The sequence below is a fragment of the Thalassophryne amazonica genome, chromosome 18 (assembly GCF_902500255.1).
Source record: "Thalassophryne amazonica chromosome 18, fThaAma1.1, whole genome shotgun sequence".
Lineage (NCBI taxonomy): Eukaryota > Metazoa > Chordata > Actinopteri > Batrachoidiformes > Batrachoididae > Thalassophryne > Thalassophryne amazonica.
This window is the reverse complement of record NC_047120.1, coordinates 71667069-71691136: the sequence shown is the minus strand read 5'-3', so window position 1 is coordinate 71691136 and position 24068 is coordinate 71667069. Positions and strand designations below refer to the sequence as shown.

The following is a 24068-nucleotide window of genomic DNA, read 5'->3' as shown; positions in this document are numbered from 1 at the left end:
GCACCAATCGGATTGGTTCATTCCATTTTGTACAGATCAGTGGTTTCCGCACCAATCGGATTGGTCCAATCCATTTTGTACAGATCAGTGGTTTCCGCACCAATCGGATTGGTCCAGTCCATTTTGTACAGATCAGTGGTTTCTGCACCAATCGGATTGGTCCAATCCATTTTGTACAGATCAGTGGCTTCTGCCACGAGTCTTCCGTGTCGTTGTTCCTATTGGACAACACGAAGGTGCGTCACAGCTCAGAGTGTCGAAAGTTGGTGCACCTCATCTCGACAGAACACCGGCTCTGTGTGGTATGTAGGAGATCACTTGACCGAGGGTCTATACGTTCAAATAATAATTTAAAAGATACTGTCATCACTCTTTACTCTTAGTCAGTCTCTTACAACGGTGTAGCCTAAATACACGAGCTTTCCAGGAGCGCACCCAATTCATTACGCACGCTCAGAGGCACGTCCCCTCCGGTGCGCACTTTTTTTGGGGGGGAGCGACCCCACCCCCTGTGATAAACTCATCGCCCCCTTAATATTTTTTTTTCTGGCGCCGGGCCAGGGCTGAACTGAAGATGGAACAACGTGAAAACATGTTGCTCTTTCTCACCTTAGATCTTCTATTTGAGTGAGACCAGTTTTATCGCACATTTCCATCTGATGAAAAAGCTAAAAGCACTTAATCGTGCCACACACACACACACACACACACACACACCGATGTCAGGGTGTAGGAACACAGGGCGCTCACTACACACCAGGAGCAACCTGGACTAAGGACCTTGCCCAAAGACTTTTAGTGTTTTCCAGCCTGACAAGGGTTTGAGCCGAGGATCTGCTCGACCACCACCAGTTAGCATTAAACGCCCCTTTGTTCATGGTTTCAATGCTTCCTATAGCCCGTTAGCGAGTTTTCCCATTTAAAATTAAGTTAGCATCACTAACGGCCAACATTAACATGTATGTATTAATGTTAGCATGTTTTTATGTATTTTGTTCAGCACATTATGAATTCTGTTGCTTGTAACGGAGGCACTCGGCTCGCGTGAGCACAAGGTGAGATATCAGCGGCACCGCACACCAAGCCGCTTATAAAATATAAAGACTGTAACTTTACTAAAATAAGGAATCTGTGCTGCAACACTGTCAGCATTTACTAATGATGAACTGCAACTGGAATTTATATATACATATATGTATATATATAAAATTTAGAAGGACCTTGAATCATGGTTCTGTATTTCCCCAATAATTGCTGTCCGGGAAGACGAATGGTTGAGCAGATTTCCACAGGAACATTCAGCACTTAAAAAAAAAAAAAAGAAATATGTAATTAATCAAAATCAGATAAACATTCGTCAGCAGAACTTGAATGAAAAGCTGAAGTGATGCAGAGTGAACGGCGTGTACCACTAATGAAGAGTGACATGTCATTCTGACTGACCGAATGCAGACATTGAGCTCTGTCGGAGACAGAAAGCTGCAGGTAGGAGACGGTGCAGACGGGAGTTAGCCAGGAGACAGTGTCTGATGGAGGATTTCAGTGACAGTCGATATCAAGCTGTGAGGAGATGAGATTTTAAAAGTGCAGCCATCACCTTGAGGCGCATAAGGAGTAACGTAGGGTCAGAGGTCATGCACCGTGCTGGTAGGAGGTGGGAGGGGCTCGTCAGCTTTGCTCCGTTACTGACCTGCTTGGTTAGAAGCCACGCATTTCTATAAATGCACGGCACAGAGATGATGGAGACTGACGTGGGAGCCGTGCATGAGGGCGGCGATCAGACAGAGTGCACTTTAAGGGCACAGCGTGGGATGCAGTTTCAAACTCTTCATTTATTTAGGCTCTTTGTAGTCCCACTTGAAAGCAAATTCTTTCTGGTTTTGTTAATAGAAACTTCGTCTTTTTTTCAGGGGTTTATAAGACTTCAGTATATTAAAAATGGAGACGAAAACAAGAGCTGAACTAGTTCACAGCAGTGTGTCTTAGCGTTTTTTTTTTTTTTTTTGCCTTGGATCAGTCACTAAATTCTTAATGAAAACTGTCCCTGTTTTCCGTCATCCCCCACTCCTGTCCTTCATTTCTCTTCTTCAATGTCCTACAGATCCTCGCCTATCTCTGGTTTTCTGGATGACTACGCCTTTGTCATCTGTGGCTTGCTGGACCTGCACGAGGCCACACTGCAGACGGAGTGGTTGCAGTGGGCCGAGGAGCTGCAGCTCAGGCAGGACCTTCTCTTCTGGGATAACCAGGGAGGAGGCTACTACTGCACTGACCCCAGTGACGGCACAGTCCTGCTGCAGCTCAAAGAAGGTGAGGGGCATCACCAGCCTGCAGCTGGAAGCAACGTCAACTCAGTTTATTTATACACGGCCAAAATCACAGCACAAGTCACTCTCAGGTGCTTTACACCGGTAAGGTCAAACCGCACCCAACAGTGAGAGTGAGAGCATTGGCAGCCGTGGTCAGGAAAAAACGCCGTCAGTGGTTGTTGTGACAAGAAGAAAATTCAAGCAGAGCAGACTAAGTCAGATGACCATCTGCGTTGGCCAGACTACCAGGAACAACTCAAACAAAGCACAACAAAGAATTGTGACACACGCAAAGACCGAAATTTTCCAGCTAAGAAACCATACACCCGTAGAGTCCAGTAGTCACAAGGGCCGACAGCTCATAAGACATCTGAATGGAGAAGACCAGAGTCCCAGCCAGTGGACCACAAGCGGTGAGCTGGCAGTCAACACCAGGTCTGTCGACCACAAAAGTTAACTTCAGGAGGTGATGGTGGCTTGTTTTCCAAGATGGTTTCATCACTTCAAGCTATGTGACTTCAGAAAACGGTGTAACATCTTGGCAAAAGATGCTAGCTGTTTCACCTTGACAAGATCTGCGAGTACTGCTCCATGAACCTACAGCCCTAGCTCACCACCCTCTGGCTGTACCTCGCCAACCTACGGCCCTACCTGCTCACTGTGGCTTTCTGCGGTCAGATCTCTATTAAGTCAAAGGTCATTCCGTTGCTTTGTATAGTCATAGCAAGTGTTGTCCCTGACAACACTTGCTATGACTGTCAATAAGTCCCTGCAGTCCACTGGTGGTGATGCTTATCTCGGGGTAGTGCAGCAGTCTGCGACTCCCTCTTCAGGACGCCAGTCCATTGTAGGTTATTATTATTTAAAATTTATGCAAAAAACAAAACTGTTTAGCACCACTGCACTGAGATGAATTAAAGCAGAATTTACTTGATCAGGTTCTTCCTTGTATCCAAAATAATTAACCCTTTATCTACGGCGATGGTGCCCATGCCATATTTTCCATATGCGTTTTTTTTTTTTTTTACCGTAACCCCACCATAGTTTGTCCAATCCGAATGATTCAAAGTGCATTGTTAAGCTAACACCAAGGGCTTTCCAATGATACATGGTGTATTACGGTAAACGTAAGCCTGTGATGTCATAACGCAGAGGAAAAACACAGAATTTTCACACTAGTGCGCTGCTGATTCTCATTACCGTAAGTTCTCATGTAAGCCCTCAATCTGAAAAATTTCAACACTGACAGCAAGCCAAGAACCCGTGCTTTCCAACAGTATGCTATATGTTGCATATATTACGGTAAAGTGCGTTCGGTGACTTTTGAAACGAGGGAAAAGTATGAAAAAGAGCGTAAAAGTGACAGAAAAGTACAGAGACATAAATGTAGTAATTTTTGAGGAAAAGGCAGGGTGTTAGTGTCATTTGTGAAGGTGTGTGTGCGTGTTTGTGTGGATGTGATGGCTCCATCAGCCACAAGCCACTGCCCGGTGCCAACAAGCAGTGGAAACCCACCTTGCCAGCGATCTACAAAGGGGCGGCGTTCTTACAAGGTTTGCAAGAGGTCAACCTGCTGGATGTGCAAACTTTGTAAAATTGGCCTCTGTCTTCAGCCAGACAGACACTGTTACAAACAGTACCACACTGACAATGGACTGATGTAGTTTAGATCTAATTTTGATTCTTGGTTATATATTTGTATATAGTTTGACATTTTATTGTTTTATTCATATTGTATAATTTTGCACAAAATGAGTGATCAAATGAGTGATTTATTACACAGTTTAATAATACAGATAATTGATATATTTATAATATATAGTTTTGCACTTTGTTGTTATTCATGTTGTTTGGTTCTGCACTTTAAAATTGGTTACTTTTTGCATATTTTCGCCTTGTAAAATGTTTACTTTTGCACTGTTTCTGCACTGTTTCTGAGTTCTAGACACACAAAATTAATTATTTTGATTGTAAACACAGCTTCCTGTTAAAAATGTGAAATCCAAACTTCCTTTACATAATAATTTTTCACTAAAATGAAAAAAAATCAAGTTCGTTTTTGTCTTTTTTTTCTCATTTTAAATACTAAAACTTACAAATAATGTGTATAAATAGTTAATCAGGTGTAATATAATTGAAATTCAGGTACTCTTGGAAAAGGGTACCAAAGCACACAAACATAGAACATTATTTCTGAATTTTATTGCTATAATAAAAAATTATAACCAATCGTCCATTTATAGCCTCAGTAGGTACAGTGTTAAATATTCTGCTAAGATGTAATCAGACACTGAAAAAAAAAGTTAAAAGACCTTTCTTTCCATATCTGAACATTCATAATATATTTGCAAAATTAGGACATTGAAGTAAAGAACTACTGTAAGCTGTAAAATGGCTGAAAAATGTACCTGGTCTTGTGTTCTTTTAGGAAAAACAACCACATCTTTAATATTGTACATTTTGCTCCAGTGTTTCTTCTTCAGCAGGTTTCACCTGATACATTTGGGTAAAAGGGCGTCTGTAGGTTTGTGTGCGAGGTCGTCCGCAGATCTCATGTTCAGGTGGTGCACTGAGATGTGCTTCAACTTAACGGCTCTGCATTACCTCATCATTCCCGTTACTAAAAGAGGGCCGGATGGGTCTGATCTTGACGTATCCAGCTGCCTTTCTTTGCTCACCAGTCCACTCCGCCGGGCTGATAACTACTGACAGGCGAGAAAAGCTGACACCTTGTAGACATCGAGACATTTACGTTTGATCTCAGACGAACGCTTCCCCTCTGATGTCCCCTTTTGTCCCATCTGACAGTGAACGTTTTTATTTTTCCAGTAAGACATTTAGGTTATTGCATGAGGCAAAATCCAAAAATGTCCCGTCCTCAAATGTGCATAAATGTCCCAAGTGCACTGCATGATGAATGGCCTCGGAGAGACTACGACCGCATGTCAACCAAACGAAACCGTCTTATGTTGGGTTTTCTTTCAGTTGCAAATTAGATTTTTAATGTGTCAGGAATCTGCATGGCAACTTCTAATTTACAGTTGCTTAGTTTCAGTGTGGTAATTTCATCTTTACTTTAACTGTGTTAGTTTGAAAGAGGAAATTGGCACAGAAGTATTTTTTGATGTATATGTACATACTTTAGAGAGATTCTTTTTGGACTACACAGTACCAAACCCATCACAACTTTAGAAAAAATAAAATAAAGAGGCATACAAAGTGCTGCTCTACAGCACTCACTCTAAAAACTCATTAGTGTTTAAATAAGCAGGTAATTGTACCCGCGGGCGTGAAGACAGCCACCTGAGAGTTACTGTTGTTTGAATTAGAGGTGGCGGTTTGTGTGTGTGTGTGTGTGTGTGTGTGTGTGTGTGTGTGTGTGTGTGTGTGTGTGTGTGTGTGTGTGTGTGTGTGTGTGTGTGTGTGTGTGTGTGTGTGTGTGTGTGTGTGTGTGTGTGTGTTGGGGGTGTGCATGTCCTACGCCTGTGCCTGACTATCAGAGCTGGCATGTGAAAGGTTGCTCAGAGGATGACTGTACTGTTCGAGTGTGCTAACCCGTCAACGTGAGAGCAGTTCCTCCACCGCACCTCCACAGTCTGCAGCCTCGCCGGCCTCCTGTGGATACACTATATACATTACCGTGTTTCCACTTGAGCTTCTTTTTCTTTTCCTCTCATTGTAGTTTGTTTTTTGTGCATTTCTACTATCAATTTTTAAAGATTAATCTCAGCCGTCGCTCTGAGCAAGTTCATCAGTCCCGACTACACCAGCTGAAGTGTGACAGACTGGTAGCTTTGTGACAGATGTAGTTTTGCTCGCAGCACTGTACACATGTACACAGCACAGATTTCTAACATTGTTCTCTGTGTGTGTGTGTGTGTGTGTGTGTGTGTGTGCGCGTGTGTGTGTGTGTGTGTCTTCAGACCAGGACGGGGCTGAACCCGGTGCAAACTCTGTGTCGGCGTTGAATCTCTTGCGTCTGTCTCAGTACACTGGAAAACGAGAGTGGCTCCAGAGGTCTGAACAGCTGATGGCAGCTTTCTCCGAACGTCTAACCAAAATCCCCATCGCCCTGCCTGAAATGGTCCGTGCACTCATGGCCCAGCACTACACTCTGAAACAGGTCATTGTTGCACGCACACACAAACACGAGTCTGAACTGTTGTGGAGTGAATCATGAATATAATTTAACTCGTCAACTGAGCCATTAATCCTGTTGTAAACATGTGATAAAGACACCACAGAAAAGAATTCCAATAGAAAAAAGATGCGGTTTGTTTTTAGCGTGGCAATTTGTGCAGAATGTAACACTGAAAATGATTTTCATCGCCACTTTGAAGGCTAGAATTTAGAGAAGGATCACTTTTCACAGATCAGTAACCTGAGAATCTCCAGCAGATCTGCAGATATCCAGGTTAGTGCTGAGACTCATCACACTTATGCTGATCAATATGGGGACCAGCATCACATTTTCCACTGTTGGATGTAACACACATTTTAATTGGTCGACTGAGTTAGATTTCAGCCAATCATTTACTGTGACCTCATTGAACCACAGCCATTTAAGATAACATCACTGCAGACTGCTTCTCAACTCTGGGCCTCGGGACCCAAAATACTGCATGTTTTCCATTTGTCCCTGATCTGCTCAGGCCAGATTAGCTGAGTCAGGTGTTTTCGGCCAATCGACAGCTGGCTGAACAGTGGAACACACCTGATTTGTTTCATTGTGTGCAGTTAGAGCAGGGAAATGGCAAATATGCAATACTTTGGGTCCCAAGGACCAGGATTGGAAAATGCTGCAGTAGAGGATTGTTAGAGTTAAGGTGGTTGGCTGACTTGTAACCAGGTTGACCAATAAAAATGTATGTCATGTAGAACACCTGTCATTTACCCGCCCCAGGACGGGTTTAATTCAGAGACTAAAATTAAAACTTCATTGAGATTTGGCAGATGCTTTTTATATGGATGCACTTCCTGACACAAGTCTATGGACAAACCTGAGCACAGCCCCTGGTGTTCCTCAGGGGTCTCCAGCACGACGACCAGTCAGAACCTGCTCTGTGATGGTGAACCAGGACACCAGTCTCTGCACAAATTGGGATATGTGGACCCGTTTATTACATCTGTACCATTAAATTTTATCTGCTGCCTGCATAATAATAATAATAATAATAATAAAAAAGGTCTTCTCTTCAACAATCAGTCAGCCGCTTGCTGCTTTCTATCCCCTTCACCTCCAGTTATCAAGCGAAGTGAAGGTTATGAGGTCTCTTTAAATCTTAGAATGCTTAAATCTGGGCCCAGTCTGAGACCCGTTCCTCCCGTCTCACCAGCTGTTGTGTGTTTAATGGGTTATTTGAGCTGTTACGTAATCAGTTCTGAAAATATTAAACACACTTGGTTTGCCTGAAACCAGCACACTGGCACGGCACGGCAGGAGGTCTGTCAGAGTTTCATGATCAGCCCCCAAGCAAACTTCTGTGACAGCAGTCTGCCGTACCTGCAGAGGAAAAGACGGAGGGGGTGGGGTTAGCTGGGTTCCTGTCAGCCATGTGCAACCTGCAGAGGATGATGACTTCGGGCAGTGGGACGAGGGGTAATTAGCTGTGAGGTGAAGGGAGGTGAGACGTTCTCCAACAAACACCTGGCTCCGTTGTCACGGTGCTGACCCCTGTCACTCCTCCCCTCCTCTCATCTCTCCTCCTCTTATTCCTGTCCTCCCTTTTCTTCTCCATATTTACTTCCATTTCTTTATGAAGGTTGTCATCTGTGGTCAGAGGGACGCCCCAGATACCCAAAGTCTCCTCGCTGTCGTCAACTCCATCTTCATGCCATTTAAGGTAAAGATCCAGTTCTGGTCATTAATGTTGTCTAATGATGCAAACCTGAAAAATTCACGGGTGTACACAGAAACGTGCATTAAAAGAGCAGTGCTGGCACTAACAGAGGTCAGAGTGACTCTCTCGTCGTATCCTTTTCTGCTCATGTCACTTCCGTCTCTTTCATTTTGCAGCGCTGTAACTTCTTGGTTATCACTTACAGGCGTTAGATGACATTTAGAGCCCTTTACTAACATTTAGGTGAATCCTGTGTGTGTGTGTGTGTGTATATTAGGGATGTGAATCGTACAACAACTCACAATTCGATTCCGATTCTTGGGTGGTGATTCGATTCAGAATTGATTTTCGATTCAAAGATCTCTGAGAAATAGTTATATTACTTAAAAAATGTTTATGTTTAAGAAAATGCAGCTTTACAAGGTTAATCAAGTGATTCTAAAGATGTAAATTTACTTATCTGCTTTGCTCGTTCAGAGTTGGCTGGCAGTTTAGCGAAGCGCTGGTCAGTAGTCGGCAGAGAACGCTGCGCCGCTCTATTTAGCTCCAGGTGATGGCGTCGCATGTGGGCTTGCAGATTAGAAGTGTTTTCGAAGTACTTGACTTTCATTTTGCAGATTTTGCACACTACGTAAGTCATGTCAAGCTCCTTCTTAAACAGCAAATAATAAAAAAAACCAAAATGTGCTCAAACATTTGCCTTCAGCAAAAACGGTGCTGGCTGAATTAGCTCTTCGTCTGCCATGCTAAGCTACAGCCACTGAACTCTATGCCGGACCCTCCCCTCGCGGGGACACTGTAGTACGGAAGCCGTTGCCTGACAAACAGTACACGCAGTGAGTAAGCAAAAAAAAAAAAAAAATGCTTTTTAAAAATCGATTCTTGGGCATTTTAGATCAATTCAGAATCGGAATAAATAAGAATCGTGCTTCGGATGTGAATTGATTTTTTCCGGCACCCCTAGTGTGTGTATATATGTGTGTGTGTGTGTGTGTATATGTGTGTGTGTGTATATATATATATATATATATATATACACACGCACTTTGTTCCAATTAACATAAAAATGACTTGAAAAGTTTTTGAGGAATTCCGTTGATATTTAGGGGTGCCACCTAACACATGAAATTTTGAAAAAAAGTGCAATTTTTAGTCTAATTGCCAAAAGGTTGACCTGGAAATGTTGAGTTCAGTGAACTTTTACACAGTAACATGTTCTATAGGGTTATCAAAGTAAACGTTGTTTGTTTGACCTTTGGGCATTTCTCAGAATTCAACTTTCAAGCTTCTCCATTCATTTGTCCTATAGACAACATGAATGGAGGTCAGTGGGACATGTTCACATGGCCTTACCCTGAGTTTTGTGCAGCAGTGATGGATGTCGGACACACATATAAAGTTTAATTGACTTTATTGTTAAACAGAAGGGGTGATACTGTCACACTGAAAAGAACAAACCCTCTCCAGTGGCTAACTCACTGGCAGCTAACAGGGCCTAATGGTAGTAACTGACACTAACTAAACTTAATTGCTCAGTCTGTGCCAGAGTCCGCTCCACTGACATCACCAGGGAGAAAGACAGAGGAAATGGAACCTGAACTCTGAACCTAGCCAGTGCGTCTCCCCCCAGATATGTCTCCCCACCTGCCACCCCAGAGTAACCGTCCTATTCAGGGATTAGCTTGCATTTGCAGCGGCAAAGGTTTGGCTGTTGGCTACGGTCATGTTCAACTATCTGCAGCACATTCTGCAGGTGCTGCTCCTTCTGGGCCACTGCAATGAAGTTGTCACAATCATTGACCATGTTCATTGCACATACATTGACCTCACTTTTTTGAACGCAGCATTGGTCGCCCATTCCTTCACATCGAGAGACATAAATTCTGGATCAATGTGCAGCTGGGGCATCCAAAACCAGCAGTCTTTATTGGCGAGGTCAGCCAAGCTGGTGGTTGGCAAGAGGGTTGGAAACTTTGGCTTGCCAAAGCCAGTGCCAAAGCGCTGCTCAGGGATGTACATGGGGAGATCAGTGGGCTTGTGCTCCAGGATCACACTGGTAAGTGCACACTTGTCATCCTTGGACACCTTGCTACTGAAGAGAGCCAGGAGTAGCATCTCACCTGTCAGGTACCAGCAATGCCTCTCCAGTGCCTTGATTGCTGGTGCTGCAGTGCCCTCATCTACAGCCTTGTATGCCTGCAGGTGGTGGTAGTGTCAGTTCATTCCAGGCAACATCTACAGCTTTCTCGCAGGTCAACCACTACTTTGCATAGATGTGTGTAATGTGGTGATTGTGCCCTGGGGAAGCAATGGGATATGCTGCTGCATCAAAGCCAGCTTGAGAGTATAGAGCAGCTTGGCCATCCATCGTGCCTTGTGGAGCACTCCTGGTCATTGGAAGGTCACTGCATGTGTGGTTGCTTGGTGTTGCCAGGAATGTAGCGAGACCATTGGCTGCTGGATTCTTGTGGTAACAGGTTCCATTTCTCTCTCAGAGGTGTGAACAAGGTAACCTCTGGTGAGTGTGATGACTCCACCTTCAGGTCTGTGAAAACCTGCTTCAGGAGGACCTCACCAATGTGGTGACCACACCCAGACCAAAGCAGTGGTCGACCCAGTGAGAGCTGTATGGCAGTGCAGGTTGCTATGAGATGGCCGGTGTTTGCCGCAGTGGTGTCAAATGCCATGTTGGCAACCTGGTCAGCACAGCACCCATCCTGCAGCAACTTGCATGTCAACTGGGCATTGATCACTCCACATGCCTCATTGGTCTGCTTCTTATACGCCGGGACACCAAGAAGTTTCAGCCACTCTGCATCTCCAACCACCACTGTAAGACGCTCCTCCACATTGCTGAGCATCAGTGTTAACTTGCTGTCCCGGTGTAGGGTGCACAGTGGAGGTGGTGTCCAGTATCACCCCTTGTGTTTAACAATAAAGTCAATTAAAATTGATATGTTTGTCCCACATCCATCACTGCTGCACAAAACTCAGGGTAAGGCCACATGAATATGTCCCATTGACCTCCATTCATTTTGTCTGTAGGATAAAATGAATGGAGGTCAATCATGAAAGTTGAATTCTGAGAAATGCCCAAAGCACAAACAAAAAACTTTTACTTTGATAACCCTATAGAACATGTTATTGTATAAAGATTCACTGTATTCAACATTTCCAGGTCAACCTTTTGGCGATTAGACTAAAAATTGTACATTTTTCAAAATTTCACAAATGTTCATGTGTTAGGTGGCACCCCTAAATCTCAATGGAATTCCTCAAAACTTTTCAAAAGTCATTTTTATATTAATTGGAACAAATTGCAATGCCAGCCAAATTGATATTTTTAAATTAAAATTTCCCATGGCATCATAATAACATTAAAAGTATGAAAAGCAGATAAATATTCATAAATAAATTAAATGTCTGAAGAATTTCACCTTTGATGATAATCAATATGACCCTTGGGTTCTGTTTACTGTACTTGTGATATTTCAGACAAGTTGCAAGACCTCAAAACTGTTTTATGCATACAACAACTTAAAGTATGAGTAATTGTGTTTTCCGGGCATTTTAATGTTGTATGTGTGGTGTTATACTGCCCAGTACACTTACAAATAAGTTATTATTATAATAGTAATTATTGAATAAAAAATAGCTCACATATTGACTTATATTTAATACATATTATTTTTGTTCATTATTCCTTCACTGCGTGAGGCCTTTTTTTACTATTTTATTTTTCTTTCTCAATGGGCATGCACACTCTGACAGTCTGGTCTAAATGACAGCTTGTGGATTGTTTAGCCTTATTTTCATTATTTATTGCTGTTTTAAGAGTAAGGCCTAAAAGCTCTTAGCAGCTCCAGCAGCTCCTTTTCTGGCTTTGTTACTGAAACTAAAATTAGCGTTGCAGAGCAGAGCTGTCAGCAGTGTGAGTGGGTCGCCGGCACACGTTCTGTTGTGTTTCTTTGTGGACACAGACGTTAAACATCATCATAATGACATCTTTGAATGTCATGATTACATTTTAACATGACTGTGAATATTAAGTTTGGAGATATCTCACCGCAAACACACTTAACTGGCCAATTTGTCACTGCAAAAATATGTTCGCCTACAGGTTGACTGTCCTCTGCTCCTAAAAGAAAAATGCCGACACCTTTTTTTTTTTTTTTTTTTTTGGTGTGGGGGGGGTTAAAATCGGTCGTGTGCGTCACAACTTCTGTCATCTCGTCCAGGTATCACTTTCATATCAGACACACATGCTGTCTGGACCAGAATCTTTCACTCTTCTAACAAAGTGGGTCACAGTCATAAATCCTGCACATGGACTGAATTCAGACACTTTATTTATGCTTCATAATTTTATGATTTATTAATACAAGCAGGAGACACAAGCACATTATTTTCTGGAGTATAACTTGCATTTTTTACCAGAGTCCATCAAATATGGGTATTGTGAAGACCTGGCGGCCATCCGTCTGTCTGTCCCTCTGGCTGTCTGTCTGTCCGTCCTTCTGTCTGTCCCTCTGGCTGTCTGTCTGTCTGTCTTTCCATCTGTTTGTCCATCCAGCTCTCTCTCTGTCTGTCCCTCTGTCTGTCCATGCGCCTGTCTGTCCATCCGTCTGTCCCTCTGTGTGGCTGTCCATCTGTCCGTCCGTCCCTCTGTCTGTGTTCAACATAAGTCCAGTTCTATTGCTGCCACAGGCTTCAAATTCACAGGGAACATTCTTGGGTCACAGACTTTGGACAATTTCAAAGATGGCTAACCTTGACCTACTTTAAGAGGTTAAAAAGTCACATTATCTTTGAATCTGTTCTGCTTTGTTTTTGAGTGGCGGGGGATGACAGCCAATCAGAGTAGAGCTGCAGCGTGATGTCAGTGGCTGGTCTTTTCAAAACCGCTTTGCTTTGTGTTTATATGCACGTGTCTCATATATAATGTAAAAGCTTGCGAGAAATAAACACTTCTGAAACAGAAAACGCCATTTTTGGAACCTAATAACACCTTTTACAACAAAACAACTTATTTCGCAGACATTAGCATGGTGACGTTACAGGCTGGTAGCTAGCTGGAAAACTCTGATTCATTTGTGTGTAAATATATCCTCGTTGTCCTATATTATGTAAAAGATAGCAAGAAATAAGCACTTCTAAAACTGAAAACCCTTCTTTTGTAAACTGATAACAAATTTTACAGCATTAGTGTGCACGCTAATGCCCGCTAACTCAAAGCTAACTTCCTATGGAGTTAAATTTGTCTCCTTAATATCTGCAAATGCACAGAGGCTGGTCTACAAATATCACCAAACACTGTATTCTCACCTTGGACCCACATGGTTTTTATTTTTTAATTTTTTTATTTCAGTTTGAACATTTTGAAAATATCACGTACATTAAAAAATTAAACCCTAACTGATCAGCTCCTGTTGTGTGGGCCGCTGAAGAGGAGGTACTGCTGGCCCACCACCACCAGAGGGCGCCCTGCCTGGAGTGCGGGCTCCAGGCACCAGAGGGCGCCGCCGCCTCACGTGAGCAGCTACGGTGACAGCTGTCACCCATCACCTGAGACAGCTGACGGCAATCATCTGTGGGGTATATCAGCAGGACGGCACCTTCACCTCATTGCCGAGATATCGTTTCTACCAGAGAGGTAACGTATCGAAGCTACGGAGTGTATCTTTTTGGATTTGTGCTTAGTTTGTGGATTACTGTTCCAACGAGAGGTGGAGGTAACTTCCCTGCTGTTCGGAGTCCTGGGTGCAAACGCGCCCCCATCTAACTGTCCTTTGTTCCTCGCCAGCAGTACCAGGTCCGACACGTGGAGGCAGTGGCCACCTGGGAGTTCGGGACTTGGCGGCTCCAGTATTCCCGGGGTCCTGTGGCGGAGGAAGCCGTGTGGTTCCGGTCTTACCTTGGAGAGGCGTCTCCTATCTTCGAGCCTGCCCACACGACACTTCTGTGAATTGACTGTTGTCCATTGCTGTGATTGGTTGTATTCGTTGTGCACATTCACAACAGTAAAGCTTTGTTATTTTGACTTACTCCATTGTCCGTTCATTTGCGCCCCCTGTTGTGGGTCCGTGTTCCTACACTTTCCCAACAAGCTCCACCCAGAAGAAGCTGTTTTTACTCTGGTAATGTTTGTGTGCCGAGTTGAATCATTTACATTTAAACTCTGGTCAAGTCGGTGAAATAAATGAGTGATAATTTGTGTCCATTTTGTTTGTGCGACTCTGCTTGCGGTGTTCTGTTAAATTGGGGAGTTCTGAACCCAGATGAGCTCAGTAAATCCAAGCAGTGACCATCTCCCCATCTCAATCTTTACCACGTTATCCCCCCCCCCCCCCACACACACACACACACACTCTCTCTCTCTCATTCTCATCACAGACAGACTGAAACATAGTTGAGCTGTAAGGTGTCCAGTGGTAACGTCGGTTCATTTTACATCCCTGCAGAAGGCGAGCGAGTTGGATGGAGGTGTTATCAGGACACATCAGCCTGGACCTGCCACACGCTGGGCTCCGGCGCCGTCGGGTTATTCACACGGAAGACTCTGATAGGGCACTTTATCAGAGAAAAGAGGCTTCACAGATCTATATAATATGTATAACACCAGAGGCCCACATTCTTGGTCTGTATGTAACTATGTATCTCTGTATCTATAAATACAGCTTTATGTAAAAGTTTGGGCACCCCTTTTTCCTTTATAAATCACTGGTTGTCTGGATCAGAAATTTCAGTTAAATATATAGCAGACAAACACAGTGATATTTGAGAAGTGAAATGAAGTTTATAGGATTTACAGAAAGTGTGCAATAATTCTTTAAACAAAATTAGGCAGGTGCATAAATTTGGGCACCCCAACAGAAAAAATACATCAATATTTAGTAGATCCTCCTTTTGCAGAAATAACAGCCTCTAAACTCTTCCTCTAGCTTCCAATGAGAGTCTGGATTCTGGTTGAAGGTATTTTGGACCATTCTTTACAAAACATCTCAGGTTTGTTGGTTTCCGAGCACAGACAGCCCACTTAAAATCACACCACAGATTTTCAATAATATTCAGATCTGGGGACTGAGATGGCCATTCCAGAACATTGTACGTGTTCCTCTGCAAGAATGCCTTAGTAGATTGTGAGCAGTGTTTAGGGTCGTTGTCATGTTGAAAGATCCAGCCCCGGCGCAACTTCAACTTTGTCACTGATTCATGAACATTGTTCTCAAGAATCTGCTGATATTGACTGGAATCCATGTGACCCTCAACTTTAACAAGATTCCCAGTACCTGCACTGGCCACACAGCCCCACAGCATGATGGAACCACCTCCAAATTTTACTGTAGGTAGCAAGTGTTTTTCTTGGAATGCTGTGTTCTTTTTCAGCCATGCATACCACCTCTTGTTATGTCCAAATAACTCAATTTTAGTTTCATCAGTCCACAGCACCTTATTCCAAAATGAAGCTGGCTTGTCCAAATGTGCTTTAGCTTACCTGAAGCGACTGTCTGTGGCGTGTACGCACAAAAGGCTTCCTCTGCATTACAGCATCATACAGCATCTCTTTGTGCAAAGTGCGCTGTATAGTTGTTCTGCAAAAGGAGGATCTACTAAATATTAATGTATTTTTCTGTTGGGGTGCCCAAATTTATGCACCTGCCGAAATTTGTTTAAATAATTATTGCATGTGTAAATCCTCTAAACTTCATTTCACTTCTCAAATATCAGTGTGTTCATCTGCTATATGATATATTTAACTGAAATTTGTGATCCAGACAACCAATGATTTATAAATGAAAACCATGAAAATTATCAGGGGGGCCCAAACTTTTGCATACTGTATTTAAGAATGATGTGTTCTGACTTGGCAGCTGCATTGGCCTATCGATGTGTGAAGTGCTTTGATTTTGGTTGCGGATCATCCGTGTCAGAGGTTAATCCAAAGAGTTGGCAGAATAAAAATAAATAAATCATGTCCCAAAAGTGGTAACCACGTGTCAAGGTGATAGACACCACATGGGCTGTGATTTTTCCAATAACAAGATATTTTCCAGAATCTCATGTTCCCGGTTTCACAGTCAGTAGATGTCATAGGACAGTAGGCCAGTCTTAAGGAAAAAACTGCAGCCCCCTGCTGTTCTGGCAGTGAATTGTGCTGCGACACCCACTAATGCGTTAACCCTCACGGAGAACTTTGAAAGGTTCACGACTGCATCAAAGCGATTGTCTGGCCTCAGAGTTACAGAGTAGGAGAAACATAAAAAGGCCTTTAATCCGCACACATGTAAGAAGTGACATCACCCGTGTCTGAGGTCTGGTTCTGAGTGTCTAGTGACCGTCACAAATGAAGGGACAAAAAAGGTCCCAGTTGGACGAGATTGATTGGGAGAGAAAACTGATTGGACTCCTGGAGAACGATGAGGGTGAGTGATGGTGTGAGGTGGAGGTGAACCATTCAGGTACTGATGGAAGGTTGAGCTGGATGGACAGAAGAAAAACACGCCCCCTTTATTAGCTTTTCGCCTCCTGTCCTGATTGGAGGCTGAATTTTGGCAAATACGTCACTTGACGTGTCTTCATTCCTGATTCTCAGAAGCTCTCTGAGCTTCTGAAGTGTGTTTTTTTCCCCTCGTGCTGAAATCCATTCCAGCACCAGCAGTCATCCTGAAACGTCGCTCTTGATTGTAATTGCTGCAATAAATCATGGTTAAATTTTTTTTTTTAGGCAGAAATGGAGCTTGATGAGCGTGAGGTTAGGATTTGTTGATTGTAGAGGCTGTGATCTACTGGAACAATGGGAACTGGAACACGACTCCTGGCGTCTTTCCAGCCACGATGCTTCGAGGGGAACCTCCTGCACTTGTGAGTCTACGTGTGCGTGTTGGCGCTCGAGTTTCTGGAGTTGGTCTGTGCTTCTGCTTTTCATTGTCCTTCGTTTATATGCACGTGTGAGATGACATATGAAGGGAATCATCGGAACGTCTGTGTACAGAACATCCAGGATGTGCATGGGTTCTGGCCACACAAACACGTTTTGGGGCCCTAACGTGCTCAGTCTCCACAAACGTGTCTGCAACAACAGATGTGATGTAGCTAAATGACATATTTGTGTAATTTTAGCAGAAATTCTTCTTTACAAAAGTGAACTTTGTTTCCATGATTTAATTGAATGCGACTAAAACACTCAAAGTTGAGGTTGTGTATAAAATTTTACCAGGATAACGACTTTGTGCCCGTCACAAAAATTATTTCATTATCAACTAATTTATAGCGTTTGTAAATAAACCCAGCAGCGGTGGTATCAGTCACCACCAGACCTTTGGAATTTATTTCTAAAATGCCAAATCATCACCTCAGCCACCTCGGGGCAAAGTCTGGGCCAGACCCAACAACGACAGTAAAACCAGTTCATTTTCAGCAACGTGTAACTTCAGAAGCACACATACGCAGAAGAGAGACTGAGAGAGAACGAAGAAGTGTCTGCTTCGGGTACATTTGATGTCCTTCCTGCAGGTGTGTGCATTTGTGATTGTGTTGTTAGAGGGTTAGAACTTAACAGCTGTTAAACACAAAATACGTAACTGATTGTGTAAAATTATGTGGAAACACTCTCTCCCCTCCTCCAATTTCAATTCAATTTTCAATTTATTTTCCTTTATATAGCGCCAAATCACAACAGAGTTGCCTCAAAGCGCTTCACATAGGTAAGGTCTAACCTTACCAACCCCCAGAGCAACAGTGGTAAGGAAAAACTCCCTCTGAGGAAGAAACCTCAAGCAGACCAGACTCAAAGTGGTGACCCTCTGCTTGGGCCATGATACAAAACATAAATTACAGAACAACAATTCATGGACAAATATACACGAAATGCAATTGGCACACAGGACAGGAGGATCGCCAACACGAATACAACTCCCATCTCTGGATGGAGCTGCAACTTAGAGAGAAAAAACAGAATCAGGCATCAGAAACATAAAAAATACAGTATAATTTGTCAGCATTAAACAAGAAAAACAGAAGAAATAGTAAGGTGATCACCGGTCACTAGCCCTAAACTTCACTAAAAGACCCAGAATTTAGGTAAAGTTGAGGCCGCAGCCCGCTCCAATTACTAATAAATGAATTTTAAGAGTGAAAGGCGTAAAACAAAACTATACCAGTATGCTAGCCATATGAAAGGGAAAATAAGTGCATCTTAAGTCTGGACTTGAAAATCTCCACAGAATCTGACTGTTTTATTGACGCAGGGAGATCATTCCACGGAACAGGGGCACGATAAGAGAAAACTCTGTGACCCGCAGACTTCTTATTCACCTTAGGGACACAAAGTAGTCCTGTACCCTGAGAACGTAAAGCCCGGGCCGGTACGTAAGGTTTAATTCCCTCACTTTGTCAGTGTGATGTATGACACACGAGCCGAGGCTGAGCGTTAACTGGTCAAATTGATGCCGATGTCTCACTGGACCAAGAACCGTCATTTCAGTCTTATCAGAGTTTAAAAGTAGGAAGTTTCTAGACATGCAACTTCTCACTGCTGCAAGGCAATCTTCTAAGGATTTTATGTGAACGAGATTACCGGCAGTTTTCGGCATGTATAACTGAGTATCATCTGCATAGCAGTGAAAGGTAATCCCAAAACGCCACAATATGTGCCCAAGGGGTGCTATCGGAACTTCTCCCTCCCTCTCTCTTGCCTCCCTCTCTTTTTTTTTTTTTTTTTTTTGAAGCAGTTTGTTTTTCTGATTTAGTTTATTTCTGTGCATAAACAGTCGAGTTCACTCATCAATCATCAGTCCGCCATCCAATAACCATCCAGCAGGGGGCAGACACATCTGTGGGATTTTTTTTATATGCATAAACAGTTAATATTTTGATAACCTGGTGCTTTGAAGTTTGTCACATAGTCATGCTTGTTCTTATCTAATTTGATGAGTTATGTGATGGCAACATTTATTTATTGATTTAATTTGTTTAACTTGTGTGAACTACAAGAGAATATTTCCTTTTTTTTTTTTTTTTTTTTTTTTTTGGGTAGCCAAACTCGACATGATGTTCGTGACCCGGCATTTTCAAAATGACAACTACCAAGCAAATATCAAAATAAATCTTGTTTATTATGGTATATTTTATGCTTTTCCGTTTTCCTTTGGAATTCACCACTTATGCCAACTTTCAGTTTACCTTTGAGTTTGTTTCCAAACCACAAAATCATCGTGATTTTTAAATTAAATTGAGTTTTACAATTTATTTTTTACAGCTAGCAGTTCATTTTGAAAGATGATGATTTACATAAATAAAACCCATTCTGGTGTTCTCGAGGTTGTTTTTCTGACAAAGTATCTCAGCTGCTGCCAAGATGACGATTCCAAGTATGAATTCATGATTTGCACGCCTGGTTAGTGTTTTACACGAGCTGAAATACTTATTGTGAATTCCTGTTGTAATCCTGGTGGGCCTCTGACAGCGCTGGTCTGAATACATCTTTAATCAGTCTCAAATGTGCTGCTGCCCCGTGGCACCGTGCAGACTCTATCCAAGTGTACACTTACAGGATTAGTCACAGGCCGTGGTTAGTTCTGCTGCTAATTCATGGAATGCTCTGATTGGTGGACGATGTACTTGTTGGGGTCCTTGCATGTTTTTCAAAGTGTTAAAGACCATGAGGTGCAGGACTGCAGCCCAGCAGATGATCCTTTTAGTCGGTCTAGCTTTGAGTCTCCCCACATGCCTTGTGGCAAATGTAAACTCTTGATCTTTTTCTTTTTTTTTCTCTCCACTCTACCATAAAGTGGAACAAAACCTTATTTATCACTGCGGAGACGCATCAACTCCTCAACTACAACTCAACTCGAAGCTAGACTGCCTCATGTCTTAGCTTCACATTTGGAAAATGACCAACAGTAGACAGACTTGTGGATAGTTTAAACTCAGTGCTCAAAACTACACTCGACATGACTGCGCCACTTGTGTTAAAACCGCGCTCCCCCAAAACACAGTCACCTTGGTTCAGTGATTACCTTCGTGACCTCAAGCATAACGCTAGAGGTCTAGAACGGAAATGGCATCGTTCAAAATTAGAAGTATTTCACCTTGCGTGGCGTGATGCTATCTTAGACTATAAGCATGCATTATTGGCTACAAAGCAGACCTGCTACTTTGATTTGATCAACAAAAACAAGCATAACTCAAAGTTCTTGTTCAACACGGTGGCAACACTTTTGCATGGACAACCAGCTGTAGTTCGCTGTCCTTTTACAGCACAAGATTTCCTGGATTACTTTGAGAAGAAAATAGAAGACATCAGGTTAAACATATCCCAGCATGCCTTAACCCAGCCACTACACCCTGCTATTGAGGTGGGCGCCACTACTGAGGTATTACCTAGATTTACAGAATTTGATAGTATCTCACTAGACATGCTGACAAAACTCGTAATGTCAACAAAAAGCACAACCTGTTTATTTGATCCTATACCAACAAAACTGTTTAAGGACCTGTGGCCCACTCTTGGGCCAACTGTGCTGGAAATTATTATTCTTTCTTTAACTTCTGGATCTGTTCCTAAATGTTTCAGATCTGCAGTGATTAAACCATTACTTAAGAAACCTAATCTTGACCCTAGTGTATTGACAAACTATCAGCCGATATCAAATCTATCATTCTGCTCTAAAATTCTGGAAAAAGTGGTGTCACGGCAGCTCGTAGACTATCTTACTGAGAATAATCTCTTTGAGCCACTGCAGTCTGCTTTTAGAAAATATCATTCCACAGAGACGGCTCTCACTAAAGTGGTGAATGATCTTCTGCTTACAATGGATTCGGACACCACTATGGTTCTGGTGCTGTTAGATCTCAGTGCTGCATTTGATACAGTGGATCATCATATTCTACTTGATAGGCTGGAAAATCATTTTGGGATTACTGGGAGTGCCCTTGCATGGCTGATGTCATACTTGACCAGTCGTTCTCACTGTGTTTTGTACAGTAACACTATCTCTAACCTTAGGGACATGAAATTTGGGGTTCCACAGGGGTCTGTCTTTGGCCTGTCTCCCTTTATATAGCACCCCTTGGGCACATATTGCAGTTTTTTGGGGTTACCTTTCATTGCTATGCTGATGAGATTCAGTTATACATGCCAATAACTGCTGGTAATCTCGTCCACATTAAATCCTTAGAAGATTCTCCTGCTAACCTATAAAGTTGTTCACAGACTGGCACCTCCCTACTTAGCTGAACTAATTAAACCCTATGTACCGGCTTGCTCTCTGTGTTCTCAGGGTGCAGGACTACTTTGTGTCTCTAGGGTGAATAAGAAGTCTGCGGGTCACAGAGCTTTCGCTTATCGTGCCCCTGTTCTGTGGAATGATCTCCCTGCATCAATAAAACAGTCAGATTCTATGGAGACTTTCAAGTCCAGACTTAAGACGCACTTATATTTCCTTTTGTATGGCTAGCATACTGGCATAGTATGTTACTATGCTTTTTACTCTTTTAAATTCATTTTATTAGGAAACGGAGTGACTTTATCTTAAACTCTGGGTCTTTCAGTGAAGTTTAGGGCTAGTGGCCAGCGATCACCTTAGTATTTCTTCTGTTTACTTGTTACTTAATGCTGACAAATTATACTGTATTTGTTGTCTTTCTGATGCCTGATTTTGTTTTTTCTCTCTGTTTGAGGTACGGCTCCACCCAGAGATGGGAGTGGTGTCTTCTGCAGGCCTCCCGTTTTGTGCATGGACTCCCAAAATTTCCTGTATAATTTCCTCTATTGTCAATTGTGTCTGTATCATGGCCCAAGCAGATGGTCGCCCCTTTGAGGCTGGTCTGCTTGAGGTTTCTTCCTCAAATCATCAGAGGGAGTTTTTTCTTACCATCGCCTGTGTTCTTGGTCTGGGGGTTGGTAAGGTTAGAAATAATTGCTGTAATTGTTATTATTATTATTTTTCGGTATATAAAGTTGCACCTGATTATAAGTCGCAGGGCCTTCCAAACTAATAAAATACTCGAGAAGAAGCAGTATATGACGATGTGTGTACACACTATTCACAGTTAAACACAGGTGATGAGCCTAATTAAAGCTTCTTATAAATCATTGGAAATAGAGACCAGTTGATGGAGCGACGTGCTCGCTCATGTGCTGTGTAAAGGGCCGCTAGCTGCTCGTGTTTGGTGCTCTATCAATAAGTTGAATTGTGTAACTTGTGTCAGTGTTGGTTTGTATTTGTCGTTTCTCTGCCCTCTCGAAATATCTACCAACTTTGCTGTCCTGCGTTCTGGCTTCGCCTTCCTTCCTCTGACTCCCTCCCGGTGAGTTTTGGGTGAGTGCACAGTGCTGACGGTGGAGTCGATGTTGGTGGTTGACTGATAATCTGTGCAGCGCTCATGGCGCCGCTGTACCTCCTCCTTCCATCGCCTGTTTCTGGGCCCAAAATGTGAATGTGTGTGTGTGTGTGTGGGGGGGGGGGGGGGTCCAGATGCCGGGCTGTTATGATGACTGAGCATGTCACCGTCTTTGTGTGTCTGGACGGAGGAAGTAAATCCCGTCACGCTCGGCTGCACGTGGCCGTTGTCATCACTCTTCCTCGGGTTTGACAGCAGCTCACAGAAGTGCTTGTTTGCTGCATCTGTTGTGTTTGTGTCAACAGGAAAGAAGAAGAAGAAGAAAAAAACTGAGATGATTCAGAGTTTGTGAAGTGTGCAGTTTGCAGTGAGAGTGGGAGGAAATGGGACGTGTGGGTCCGTTAAAGGCAGATTTGTGTATTTGTGTTGTGCGTCGGGTTGCCCGGTGTGTGAAGGGATTAACTCTGTGGGAGTTTGACGGAGCTCTGATGTGTCACCAAGCGAGCTGTCTGCACCCTGCACCCTCATCAGTACACCGTGTGCAAGACCGCACACATCCATCCTGAATTTACATCACGCTTCACCACATTCGGGTGCTGCGTCTGATTCCTCCTTCTTGATGCAGCAATTCCGTAGTTACTTACAAGAGGTGGGCATGGCTCAGTTGTCTGTCTGTATGGTTGCTATCCAGTAACAAGAGGGTTCCATAGTGTGGTGATGTGTTGGTGCTGCATGTTGCTACATCCTCTATATTATAGAACCACCTCAGGTACTGGATGGCAACCACCCAGATGCTGCTGCTTGTGACTGGACTTTCTCGCTCCATAATGCATCTCTGTAAAACTTGACCAGCTTTGGACATTTTTATGGAATATGGAGAGAACCAACAGCCTGTGACACAGGAGGTCAACATAGAAACACAACACACTTGGTGTACTGATCTTTCAAAATAAAGCCTGAGACATCCCATCCATCCATCCATTTTCTTCCGCTTTATCCGGAGTCGGGTCGTGGGGGCAGCAGCTCAAGCAAAGCCGTCCAGACCTCCTGATCCACACACACCTCCCCCAGCTCCTCTGGGGGAACCCCAAGGTGTTCCCAAGCCAGCCAAGAGATGTAGTCCCTCCAGCGTGTCCTGGGTCTTCCCTGGGGCCTCCTCCCAGTGGGACGTGCCCGGAACACCTCTCCAGCGAGGCGTCCAGGGGGCATCCGGAAAAGATGCCTGAGCCACCTCAACTGACTCCTTTCGACGTGGAGGAGCAGCGGCTCGACTCCGAGCTCCTCCCGAGTGACCGAGCTCCTCACCCTATCTCTAAGGGAGCGCCCAGCCACCCTGCGGAGGAAACTCATCTCGGCCGCTTGTACTCGCGACCTCATTGTTTTGGTCATGAGCCAAATCTCATGACCATAGGTGAGGATCGGAACGTAGATCGATCGGTAAATCGAGAGCTTTGCCTCCCTACTCAGCTCTCTCTTCACCACGACGGTCTGATACAGCGACCGCATCACTACAGATGCTGCACCAATCCGTCTATCGATCTCACGCTCCATCCGTCCCTCACTCGTGAACAAGACC

At 43.5% G+C, this 24068-nt stretch overlaps 1 protein-coding gene across 1 annotated transcript in view; it reads left to right on the top strand.

Moving 5' to 3' along the window:
• Window positions 1–24068, top strand: part of spata20 (spermatogenesis associated 20) — a 79457-nt gene that overhangs the window by 49381 nt on the left and 6008 nt on the right. Inside the window, exons 13-15 of the mRNA XM_034194008.1 lie at window positions 2102–2310; window positions 6233–6432; window positions 8072–8152. Coding sequence (XP_034049899.1) covers window positions 2102–2310; window positions 6233–6432; window positions 8072–8152 — 490 coding nt within the window. The remainder of the gene's footprint in view (window positions 1–2101; window positions 2311–6232; window positions 6433–8071; window positions 8153–24068) is intronic.